This window comes from Cherax quadricarinatus, chromosome 75 (genome assembly GCF_038502225.1).
Source record: "Cherax quadricarinatus isolate ZL_2023a chromosome 75, ASM3850222v1, whole genome shotgun sequence".
NCBI classification, from domain to species: Eukaryota; Metazoa; Arthropoda; class Malacostraca; order Decapoda; family Parastacidae; genus Cherax; species Cherax quadricarinatus.
In genome coordinates this window covers 12,285,379-12,298,462 of record NC_091366.1, presented here as the reverse complement: position 1 = coordinate 12,298,462, position 13,084 = coordinate 12,285,379, and the positions used below count along the sequence as shown (strand labels likewise).

At 49.0% G+C, this 13,084-nt stretch overlaps 1 protein-coding gene across 3 annotated transcripts in view; it reads right to left on the bottom strand.

Moving 5' to 3' along the window:
• The window catches only part of LOC128691789 (serine proteinase stubble-like), a 95,848-nt gene extending 86,506 nt beyond the window's left edge, over positions 1–9,342 (bottom strand). The window contains exons 1-2 of one of the 3 annotated variants that reach the window (XM_070101055.1): positions 9,009–9,342; positions 2,559–2,696 (exon numbers count right to left, since the gene is read on the bottom strand). In XM_070101055.1, the coding sequence (XP_069957156.1) occupies positions 2,559–2,573 (15 nt within the window). In that variant the 5' untranslated portion in view covers positions 2,574–2,696; positions 9,009–9,342. The other 2 variants (XM_070101053.1, XM_070101054.1) reach the window with 2 other exon arrangements.
• Between the last annotated feature and the right edge of the window lie 3,742 nt (positions 9,343–13,084).

Genomic DNA, 13,084 nt, shown 5'->3' with positions numbered 1-13,084 from the left:
TGCTACACATAGCCCATGATAGATCTCCTGGTCCATGCTACACATAGCCCATGATAGATCTGGTCCATGCTACACATAGCCCATGATAGATCTCCTGATCCATGCTACACATAGCCCATGATAGATCTCCTGGTCCATGCTACACGCTACCCATGATAAATCTCCTGGTCCATGCTACACGTAGCCCATGATAGATCTCCTGGTCCATGCTACACATAGCCCATGATAGATCTGGTCCATGCTACACGTAGCCCATGATAGATCTGGTCCATGCTACACAGCCCATGATAGATCTGGTCCATCCTACACGTAGCCCATGATAGATCTCCTGGTCCATCCTACACGTAGCCCATGATCGATCTCCTGGTCCATGCTACACATAGCCCATGATAGATCTCCTGGTCCATGCTACACATAGCCCATGATAGATCTCCTGGTCCATGCTACACATAGCCCATGATAGATCTCCTGGTCCATGCTACATGTAGCCCATGATCGATCTCCTGGTCCATGCTACACATAGCCCATGATAGATCTCCTGGTCCATGCTACACATAGCCCATGATAGATCTCCTGGTCCATGCTACACATAGCCCATGATAGATCTCCTGGTCCATGCTACACATAGCCCATGATAGATCTCCTGGTCCATGCTACACATAGCCCATGATAGATCTCCTGGTCCATGCTACATGTTGCCCATGATCGATCTCCTGGTCCATGCTACACATAGCCCATGATAGATCTCCTGGTCCATGCTACACATAGCCCATGATAGATCTCCTGGTCCATGCTACATGTAGCCCATGATAGATCTCCTGGTCCATGCTACACATAGCCCATGATAGATCTCCTGGTCCATGCTACACATAGCCCATGATAGATCTCCTGGTCCATGCTACAGGTAGCCCATGATAGATCTCCTGGTCCATGCTACAGGTAGCCCATGCTAGACCTCCTGGCCCATGCTAGACCTCCTGGCCCATGCTAGACTTCCTGGCACATGCTAGACTTCCTGACCCATGCTAGACCTCCTGGCTCATGCTAGACTTCCTGGCCCATGATAGACCTCCTGGCCCATGCTAGACTTCCTGGCTCATGCTAGACTTCCTGGCCCATGATAGACCTCCTGGCCCATGCTAGACTTCCTGACCCATGCTAGACCTCCTGGCCCATGCTAGACCTCCTGGCCCATGCTAGACCTCCTGGCCCATGCTAGACTTCCTGACCCATGCTAGACCTCCTGGCCCATGCTAGACCTCCTGGCCCATGCTAGACTTCCTGACCCATGCTAGACCTCCTGGCCCATGCTAGACTTCCTGGCCCATGCTAGACCTCCTGGCCCATGCTAGACTTCCTGGCCCATGCTAGACTTCCTGGCCCATGCTAGACCTCCTAGCCCATGCTAGACTTCCTGACCCATGCTAGACCTTCTGGCCCATGCTAGACCTCCTGGCCCATGCTAGACTTCCTGACCCATGCTAGACCTCCTGGCCCATGCTAGACTTCCTGGCCCATGCTAGACCTCCTGGCCCATGCTAGACTTCCTGACCCATGCTAGACCTCCTGGCCCATGCTAGACTTCCTGGCCCATGCTAGACCTCCTGGCCCATGCTAGACTTCCTGGCCCATGCTAGACCTCCTAGCCCATGCTAGACTTCCTGACCCATGCTAGACCTTCTGGCCCATGCTAGACTTCCTGGCCCATGCTAGACCTCCTAGCCCATGCTAGACTTCCTGACCCATGCTAGACCTTCTGGCCCATGCTAGACCTCCTGGCCCATGCTAGACCTGTATTTAATGTCCTTTAATCTTGTCCCCCAGGATGTGACCCACACCTGTTGCCTAACACCCAGGTACCTACTGCAATGTGTGCAGGGGCAACATGTGCAAGGTAGCTAACACCCAGGTACCTACATAATACTAAGTAAACAGGGGTAGCAAGTGTAAGGTTACTAACACCCAGATACCTACATAATACTAGGTAAACAAGGGCAGCAGGTGTAAGGTAACTAACACCCAGGTACCTACATAATACTAGGTAAACAGGGGTAGCAGGTGTAAGGTTACTAACACCCAGGTACCTACATAATACTAGGTAAACAGGGACAACAAGTGCAGGGAAACACACGTCCGGTAGTCGAATCACGGTCCCTCAGCGTGTGAGCTAAGGCCGCTGCCAGCTGAACCACAAGTTAAGAGATGCATGTAGTATACATATTTTTTTCGCTTCTGCTACTTATACATCAGTGATAAATTAACTTATTACAACTTAAATATGGTTATTATCATAATCATGATTGTTAAAGGGGTGGAGGGGTAAGCCAGTGGAAGGCCTCGGTCAGATGGCCAAAAGCTCCAGCTTTGGGTCATCATATGACTAAGACCCACGTCAGGCAACACTTGTTTCCTGACAGACCTTACCTAACCTAACTTTATTACTAAAAATAGTTTAACCTGTCATTTATAAGACTTATTAAGGCGAAATATAATTTAGACTTGAAGAAGATGCGTCACCTGAAGCGATGTATGATTTAGACTTGAAGAAAGTGTGTTACCTGAAGTCTGGTCATGGTGAAGATGTCCCACGAAGATGTAATGATTCTTTACCACCTTCCAAGGAGGTGGTGTATTCTGGGTGATGCTTGAAGCAGGTCACTGATACTGGAACAGTAAGTCCAGCGTGGGTGGCAGTCCTGGAAAGTTTGTAAGATGAGACGTGGCTAGTAGAATGGTTGTCTTACCTGCAGGTAGAATGGTTGTGTTACCTGCAGGTAGGATGGTTGTCTTACCTGCAGGTAGAATGGTTGTGTTACCTGCAGGTAGGATGGTTGTCTTACCTGCAGGTAGAATGGTTGTGTTACCTGCAGGTAGGATGGTTGTCTTACCTGCAGGTAGGATGGTTGTGTTACCTGCAGGTAGGATGGTTGTCTTACCTGCAGGTAGGATGGTTGTGTTACCTGCAGGTAGGATGGTTGTCTTACCTGCAGGTAGGATGGTTGTCTTACCTGCAGGTAGGATGGTTGTGTTACCTGCAGGTAGGATGGTTGTGTTACCTGCAGGTAGGATGGTTGTCTTACCTGCAGGTAGGATGGTTGTCTTACCTGCAGGTAGGATGGTTGTCTTACCTACAGGTAGGATGGTTGTCTTGCCTGCAGGTAGGATGGTTGTCTTACCTGCAGGTAGGATGGTTGTCTTACCCGCAGGTAGGATGGTTATCTTACCCGCTGGTAGGATGGTTGTATTACCTGCTGGTAGGATGGTTGTGTTACCTGCAGGTAGGATGGTTGTCTTACCTGCAGGTAGGATGGTTCTGTTACCTGCAGGTAGGATGGTTGTCTTACCTGCAGGTAGGATGGTTGGCTTACCTGCAGGTAGGATGGTTGTCTTACCTGCAGGTAGGATGGTTGTCTTACCTACAGGTAGGATGGTTGTCTTACCTGCAGGTAGGATGGTTGTCTTACCTGCAGGTAGGATGGTTGTCTTACCCGCAGGTAGGATGGTTATCTTACCCGCTGGTAGGATGGTTGTATTACCTGCTGGTAGGATGGTTGTGTTACCTGCAGGTAGGATGGTTGTCTTACCAGCAGGTCGGATGGTTGTCTTACCTGCAGGTAGGATGGCTGTCTTACCTGCAGGTAGGATGGTTGTGTTACCTGCAGGTATGATGGTTGTCTTACCTACAGGTAGGATGGTTGTCTTACCTGCAGGTAGGATGGTTGTGGTACCTGCAGGTAGGATGGTTGTCTTACCTGCAGGTAGGATGGTTGTCTTACCTGCAGGTAGGATGGTTGTCTTACCTACAGGTAGAATGGTTGTCTTACCTGCAGGTAGGATGGTTGTCTTACCTTCAGGTAGGATGGTTGTCTTACCCGCAGGTAGGATGGTTGTCTTACCCGCTGGTAGGATGGTTGTCTTACCTGCTGGTAGGATGGTTGTGTTACCTGCAGGTAGGATGGTTGTGTTACCTGCAGGTAGGATGGTTGTGTTACCTGCAGGTAGGATGGTTGTGTTACCTGCAGGTAGGATGGTAGTCTTACCTGCAGGTAGGATGGTTGTCTTACCTGCAGGTAGGATGGTTGTGTTACCTGCAGGTAGGATGGTTGTTACCTGCAGGTAGGATGGTTGTGTTACCTGCAGGTAGGATGGTTGTGTTACCTGCTGGTAGGCTGGTAGTGTTACCTGCTGGTAGGCTGGTTGTGTTACCTGCTTGTAGGATGGTTGTGTTACCTGCAGGTAGGATGGTTGTGTTACCTGCTGGTAGGATGCTTGTGTTACCAGCTGGTAGGATGTTTGTGTTACCTGCTGGTAGGATGGTTGTGTTACCTGCAGGTAGGATGGTTGTGTTACCTGCAGGTAGGATGGTTGTTACCTGCAGGTAGGATGGTTGTGTTACCTGCAGGTAGGATGGTTGTTACCTGCAGGTAGGATGGTTGTGTTACCTGCTGGTAGGATGGTTGTCTTACCTGCAGGTAGGATGGTTGTGTTGTCTTCAGGTAGGATGGTTGTGTTACCTGCAGGTAGGATGGTTGTGTTACCTGCAGGTAGGATGGTTGTGTTACCTACTGGTAGGATGGTTGTGTTACCTGCAGGTAGGATGGTTGTGTTACCTACTGGTAGGATGGTTGTGTTACCTGTTGGTAGGATGCTTGTGTTACCTGCAGATAGGATGGTTGTGTTACCTGCAGGTAGGATGGTTGTGTTACCTGCTGGTAGGATGGTTGTGTTACCTGCAAGTAGGATGGTTGTTACCTGCAGGTAGGATGGTTGTTACCTGCTGGTAGGATGGTTGTGTTACCTGCAGGTAGGATGGTTGTGTTACCTGCTGGTAGGATGGTTATGTTACCTGCTGGTAGGATGGTTGTGTTACTTGCAGGTAGGATGGTTGTGTTACCTGCATGTAGGATGGTTGTGTTACCTGCTGGTAGGATGGTTGTGTTACCTGCAAGTAGGATGGTTGTGTTACCTGCTGGTAGGATGGTTGTGTTACCTGCAGGTAGGATGGTTGTGTTACCTGCTGGTAATATTGTTGTGTTACCTGCAGGTAGGATGGTTGTGTTACAGGCTGGTAGGATGGTTGTGTTACCTGCTGGTAGGATGTTTGTGTTACCTGCTGGTAGGGTGGTTGTTATCAGCTTGTAGGATGGTTGTGTTATCAGCTTGTAGGATGGTTGTGTTATCAGCTTGTAGGATGGTTGTGTTATCAGCATGTAGGATGGCTGTGTTATCAGCTGGTAGGAAGCTTGTGTTACATGCTGGTAGGATGGTTGTGTTACCTGCTGGTAGGATTCTTGTGTTACCTGCTGGTAGGATGGTTGTGTTACCTGCTGGTAGGATGGTTGTGTTACCTGCAGGTAGGATGGTTGTGTTACCTGCTGATAGGATGGTTGTGTTACCTGCTGGTAGAATGCTTGTGTTACCTGCTGGTAGGATGGTTGTGTTACCTGCTGTAGGATTCTTGTGTTACCTGCTGGTAGGATGGTTGTGTTACCTGCTGGTAGGATGGTTGTGTTACCTGCTAGTAGGATGCTTGTGTTACCTGCTGATAGGATGGTTGTGTTATCTGCTGGTAGGATGCTTGTGTTACCTGCTGATAGGATGCTTGTGTTACCTGCTGGTAGGATGGTTGTGTTACCTGCTGGTAGGATGCTTGTGTTACCTGCTGGTAGGATGCTTGTGTTACCTGCTGGTAGGATGCTTGTGTTACCTGCTGGTAGGATGGTTGTGTTACCTGCTGGTAGGATGGTTGTGTTACCTGCTGGTAGGATGGTTGTGTTACCTGCAGGTAGGATGCTTGTGTTACGTGCTGGTATGATGTTTGTGTTACCTGCTGGTAGGATGGTTGTGTTACCTGCAGGTAGGATGGTTGTGTTACCTGCTGGTAGGATATTTGTGTTACCTGCAGGTAGGATGGTTGTGTTACCTGCTGGTAGGATGGTTGTTACCTGCAGGTAGGATGGTTGTGTTACCTGCAGGTAGGATGGTTGTGTTACCTGCAGGTAGGATGGTTGTGTTACCTGCTGGTAGGCTGGTTGTGTTACCTGCTGGTAGGATGGTTGTGTTACCTGCAGGTAGGATGGTTGTGTTACCTGCTGGTAGGATGCTTGTGTTACCAGCTGGTAGGATGTTTGTGTTACCTGCTGGTAGGATGGTTGTGTTACCTGCTGATAGGATGGTTGTGTTACCTGTTGGTAGGATGGTTGTGTTACCTGCAGATAGGATGGTTGTGTTACCTGCTGGTAGGATGCTTGTGTTACCTGCTTGTAGGATGGTTGTATTACCTGCTGGTAGGATGCTTAGGTTACCTGCTGGTAGGATGCTTAGGTTACCTGCAGGTAGGATGGCTGTGTCACCTGCAGGCAGAATGGTTGTATGTCACCTGCAGGCAGGATGGGTGTGTCACCTGCAGGCAGGATTGGTATGTGTCACCTGTAATCAGGATGGGTATTTGTCACCTGCAGGCAGGATGAGTGTGTCACATGTAGGCAGGATGGGTGTCACCTGCAGGTAGGCTGGCTGTGTCACCTGCAGGTAGGATGGCTGTGTCATCAACAGGCAGGCAGGCTGTGTTTCACCCGCAGGCAGGATGGCTGTGTGTCACCTGCAGGCAGGATGTCTGTGTGTCACCTGCAGACAGGCTGGTGGCTGTGTATCATTTGCAGGCAGGATGGCTGTGTGTCACCTGCAGGCAGGATGGCTGTCACCAACAGGCAGGCTGGCTGTGTGTCACCTGCAGACAGGATGGCTGTGTGTCACCTGCAGGCAGGATGGCTGTGTGTCACCTGCAGGCAGGATGGGTGTGTGTCACCTGCAGGCAGGATGGGTGTGTGTCACCTGCAGGCAGGATGGGTGTGTGTTACCTGCAGGCAGGATGGGTGTGTGTCACCTGCAGGCAGGATGGGTGTGTGTCACCTGCAGGCAGGATGGGTATGTGTCACCTGCAGGCAGGATGGCTGTGTGTCACCTGCAGACATGATGGCTGTGTGTCACCTGCAGGCAGGATGGGTGTGTGTCACCTGCAGGCAGGATGGGTGTGTGTCACCTGCAGGCAGGATGCGTGTGTGTCACCTGCATGGCAGGATGGGTGTGTGTCACCTGCAGGCAGGATGGCTGTGTGTCACCTGCAGGCAGGATGGGTGTGTGTCACCTGCAGGCAGGATAGGTGTGTGTCACCTGCAGGCAGGATGGGTGTGTGTTACCTGCAGGCAGGATGGGTGTGTGTCACCTGCAGGCAGGATGGGTGTGTGTCACCTGCAGGCAGGATGGGTATGTGTCACCTGCAGGCAGGATGGCTGTGTGTCACCTGCAGGCAGGATGGCTGTGTGTCACCTGCAGACATGATGGCTGTGTGTCACCTGCAGGCAGGATGGGTGTGTGTCACCTGCAGGCAGGATGGGTGTGTGTCACCTGCAGGCAGGATGCGTGTGTGTCACCTGCATGGCAGGATGGGTGTGTGTCACCTGCAGGCAGGATGGCTGTGTGTCACCTGCAGGCAGGATGGGTGTGTGTCACATGTAGGCAGGATGGGTGTGTGTCACCTGCAGGCAGGATGGGTGTGTGTCACATGTAGGCAGGATGGGTGTGTGTCACCTGCAGGCAGGATGGGTGTGTGTCACCTGTAAGCAGGACGTGTGTGTCACCTGCAGGCAGGATGAGTGTGTGTCACCTGCAGGCTATATGGGTGTGTGTCACATGTAGGCAGGATGGCTGTGTGTCACCTACAGGCAGGATGGGTGTCACCTGCAGGCTGGCTGTGTATCACCTACGGGCAGGCTGGCTGTGTGTCACCTGCAGGTAGGATGGCTGTGTCACCAACAGTCAGGCTGACTGTGTGTCACCTGCAGGCAGGATGACTGCCACCTGCAGGCAGGCTGGCTGAGTGTCATCTTGAGGCAGGATGGGTGTGTGTCACCTGTAGGCAGGGTGTCTGTGTGTCACCTGCAGGCAGGCTGGCTGTGTCACCAACAGGCAGGCTGGCTGTGTCACCTGCAGACAGGATGGCTGTGTGTCATCTACAGTCAGGCTGTCTGTCACTTGCAGACAGGCTAGCTGTGTGTCACCTACAGGCAGGTTGACTGTGTGTGACCTGCAGGCTGGCTGTGTATCAACTGCAAGCAGGCTGGCTGTGTGTCACCTACAGGCAGGCTAGCTGTGCGTCACCTGCAAGTATGATGGCTGTGTCACCAACAGGCAGGCTGGCTATGTGCCACCTTCAGGTATGATGGGTATGTCACCAACAGGCAGGCTGGCTATGTGTCACCTGCAGGTATGATGGGTATGTCACCAACAGGCAGGCTGGCTGTGTGTCACCTACAGGCAGGCTAGCTGTGTGTCACCTGCAGGTATGATGGCTGTGTCACCAACCATTCAGGCTGGCTATGTGTCACCTGCAGGTATGATGGGTATGTCACCAACAGGCAGGCTGGCTGTGTCACCTGCACGTAGGATGGTTGTGTGTCACCTGCAGGCTTGATGGCTGTGTCACCTGCAGGCAGGATGGCTGTGTGTCATCTACAGGCAGGCTGGATGTGTCACCTGCATTTAAGATGGCTGTGTCACTTGTTAGCAGGCTGGCTGTCTCACCTGCAGGTAGGATGGCTGTGTGTCACCTGCAGGCAGGATGACTGTGTGTCACCTGCAGGCAATATGGCTGTGTGTCACCTACAGGCAGGTTGACTGTGTCACCTGCAGGTAGGATGACTGTGTCACCTGCAGGCAATATGGCTGTGTGTCACCTACAGGCAGGTTGGCTGTGTCACCTGCAGGTAAGATGACTGTGTCACCTGCAGGCAGGATGGCTGTGTTACCTGCAGATGGGATGGCTGTGTCACCTGCGGGCAGGATGGTTGTATTACCTGCAGGCAGGATGGCTGTATCACCTGCAGGCAGGATGGCTGTGTCACCTGCAGGCAGGATGGCTGTGTCACCTGCAGGCAGGATAGCTGTGTCACCTGCAGGCAGGCTAAGTATGTCAGATACAGGCAGGTTGGGTGGATGAGGGTACTGACCTTCCTGGCTATAGCTACACTTGTGTCGTCTCACACCCCTTCTACACCCACCTCACTATACACTCAACACACTACAACACCACATTTTCTGTACACAAGTCACTACGTCTCTTCAACAACGTCAGCATTTTCTAGGAGTTGAGATGTAACACACGTTGGGCTCTTAGCTGTGAGACTGGTCAACGTTCTCGCTTTCTGGTGAGGTGAAGACTGGTGGTGTGTGGTGGAGATGGCGCGCGTGTGTGTGTGTGTGTGTGTGTTGGAGCGGGGAAAGAGACTGCTGGAGCGGTGGTAGTGGTGATGGTGGTGGTGGTCAGGATATACTCCCACCAACAGTGACTCCTGTGCTGCCCACACTGGCGAAACCAGGCAACTTGTTCACTACACCACCACCCCACTACCACCATCACCACCATCCCACCATCACCATCACCACCCCACAACCACCAGTTGGGGGAAAATGATGGACTCATTAATTTCAGATGCAATCCGAAGCCTCTTCGAAAGACGTGACTGGATCATTGAATCACTGCAGTTGCCTCAGTCATCGTAAGAAAGATTTCTTATACATAAGATCAACATGATCATCCTTCTCTGTTTTCCAGGACATCAGAGTTCATTTTGTAATGTGTGGTGACCAGACCTGTGCAGCATAATATACATGGGGTCTTACCAAACATAATATACATGGGGTCTTACCAAACATAATATACATGGGGTCTTACCAAACATAATATACATGGGGTCTTACCAAACATAATATACATGGGGTCTTACCAAACATACATATGAAGCCAAAAATTCAATTAGCTTTATCACTAATACTTATGCGGTGTTGTCATAACTTTATATTACCGCTAACCAGAACGCCTATTTGTTCACGATAAAGCTAATATAATTTTTGGCTTCATATCAAGAAGTATAAATAATAGAGTTCTCAGGTTATACTTCAACTTATGTAACCTTGGTAAGGCCTCATTTATATTGTGCCGCACAGTTCTGCTCTCCATATTAATAATAATATAATAACTTTATTTACTACCAGTACATGTACAAGGTATACAAACCATAGCTGACATCAGTGACATACTACTATATAGAAAGCCGCTTGTTATGCAGAGCATTTCCCTCAAATTAGGTCAGTTTTGTCTCAGGATGCGACCCACACCAGTCCACTAACACCCAGGTACCCATTTTACTGATGGGTGAACATAGACAACCGATGCCAAGAAACACGCCCAATGTTTCTACCTTCGCTGGGAATCGAATCTGAACCCTCACCGTGTGAAGCGAGAGCCTTACCCACCAAGTCACGGGCCACCGTAGATGTGCTGGAAAACATACAGAGAAGTATGACGATGTTGATCATGTATGAGAAATCTTACGAGGATAGAGTATGGGCACTGTGGGGATATGATTGAAGTTTACAAGTGGAACACTGAAATAAATAATAAATTATAAATAACCTGCTGAAATTATCAAACCAAGACTGGACACACAGCAATTATTTTATGGTGGACAAATTTAGATTTAGAAAGGAAATAGGGAAGTACTGGAAGGATATAGGAAACTACTGGAAGGATGTAGGGAAGTACTGGAAGGATGTAAGGAAGTACTGGAAGGATATAGGGAAGTACTGGAAGGATGTAGGGAAGTAGTGTAAGGAAGAATATAGGGAAGTACTGGAAAGATACAAGGAAGTACTGGAAGGGTATAAGGAAGTACTGGAAAGATATAAGGAAGTACTGGAAGGATATAGAGAAGCACTGAAAGGATGTAAGGAAGTACTGGAAAGATACAAGACGTACTGGAAGGATATAGGGAAGTACTGGCAAGATACAAGGAAGTACTGGAAAGATATAGGGAAGTACTGGAAGGATGTAAGGAAGCACTGGAAAGATACAAGGAAGTACTGGAAGGATATAGGGAAGTACTGGCAAGATACAGGGAAGTACTGGAAAGATATAGGGAAGTACTGGAAGGATGTAAGGAAGCACTGGAGAGATACAAGGAAGTACTGGAAGGATACAGACAAGTACTGGTTTAGTACCAGAGTTGTAGATGAGTGGAACAAACATCCAAGTAGTGTCATTGAAGAGAAAACCTTGACTGTCCGTGAATGTAGGTTGGACAGGTGCATGAGTGTGGGTGGGTGAGAGTTAGACTTGCCTGGCATGGGTCAGTAAGCCTGTTGCACTACTCTGTCAGTCTTGTGTTCTTGTGTATAAGAGGAGAAATTATCTCCTGGACCCAGGCATGTCAGACTCATGGGCAGCAGAGGGTTTACATAAATGAGGAGAAATCAGAACGGGAGCCCGTTATTAGTGGCGTTCCGCAGGAGTCAGTACTGGGCCCGTTGCTATTCACATTATACATACAAGTATTATTATTATTAGTAGTAGTAGTAGTAGTAGTAGTAGTATGATTAGTAGTAGTAGTAGTATTATGATTAGTAGTAGTAGTAGTATTGCTTATTATTATTACTATTATTATTATTATTATTATTATTATTATTATTATTATTATTCCTTTTAATTTTTTAACACACCGGCCGTCTCCCAAGGAGGTAGGGTGACCCGACGAAAAGGAAAACACTTTTACCATCATTCAATCACTGTCTTGCCAAAAGAGTACTGGTACCACAGTTCAGATACCCCTCCCAACCGTAACATCCCCACCCCTCCTTCAGAGTGCAGGCACCCTGAGGGACTCAAGTCCGGCTAACCCGTTTCCCTGAATCCCTTCATATATGTGACCGTGCTTACACTCCAACAGCACGTCATATAAAAACCACTTGCCTCCACTCACTCCTATCCAACACGCTCACATAAGCCTTTTAGATGTCCAAATCATTAGCACTCAAAACATTACTACCTCCCTCCATCCCTTCATCTACCACCTCCCTCCAACTCTTCATCTACCACCTCCCCCCAACCCTTTCTTGGACGACCCCCACCCATCCTTCCCTCCACCTCAAATTTACAGGCCCTCTTAGTCATCCTATTTTTCTCCTCTAAATGTTCATAGTCCAGCAACTCCTCCTCAGCTCTCTGAATAATGTATTTAGTAATCTCACACCTCCTAATTTCCGAACTCAGAATTGTCTACATAATGTTCACACAACATATTGATGTTAAACACGGCGTCTCCACTGCCACCAGCCTCTTCCACGCTTCAGTATTTAAAACTCATTCTTCACACTTATACAAGTGTTGGTACAACTATACTCTGGTACATTCTCTGTTTTTGCCTCCCTGTATAAAGTTCTCGGTCACTGCAGATGCCTTAATGCACCACTCATCTTTTTCTCTTCGTTAGTTCTATGGTTCACTTCGTCTCTCACAGGACCATCCACCGACAAGTCCACTCCAAGTTATATAAAAACATTTACTTTCTCCCTCCGATCTTATATTCAGTCTTTTGTTGCCGAGATTTTTTGATACTCTCACCACCTTGCTCTTTCCTGTCTTCATTCTTAATTGCCTTATTTTACATACCCTCCAGAATTCCTTCACCTACCTTTGTAACTTCTCTTCATAATCTCCCAAAAACACCGGTGGTGCTGTTGACCGTGAGAACTGGATTATTTGGGGATGTGCTGGACCGCTCTCTGGGGCTCCATTGAGTGGTTTTGTGTGTTGTTGGATGACACAAGTATCCCTGGAGGCTGCCTTTCAATTCTGGAAGGTGGCAGCCAAAGGTTGTACGGCTCCCAAATTTTACGGTCGCCCACCTCTTGTTGGGTGAGCCTAGCTTGTTTGATTCTGGTGTACTGGGGATCTTAGTATACCAAGTAAGGTAGATGATGCGTTCCATGCAGCATCAGTACTACTGGACGCACCGAAGCTGATCATAAAATCTTATTTTTGTTCTTGAAACTGCCCCTCTTTCCCTTTTTTTTTTAATAAAAAGATAAAACAATAAGTTAATTATGAAGAGTTTCCTCCTCCCGGAGTCCTTACTCCATCGGGACCCTCATATGATGCCGACAAGCCAACGGACTTTTCTTCGAACTCAGTATTGCTTTTGGACAACACCTTGTTGCCTGATTCTGGTATAGGCTTTCCAGTTGATCA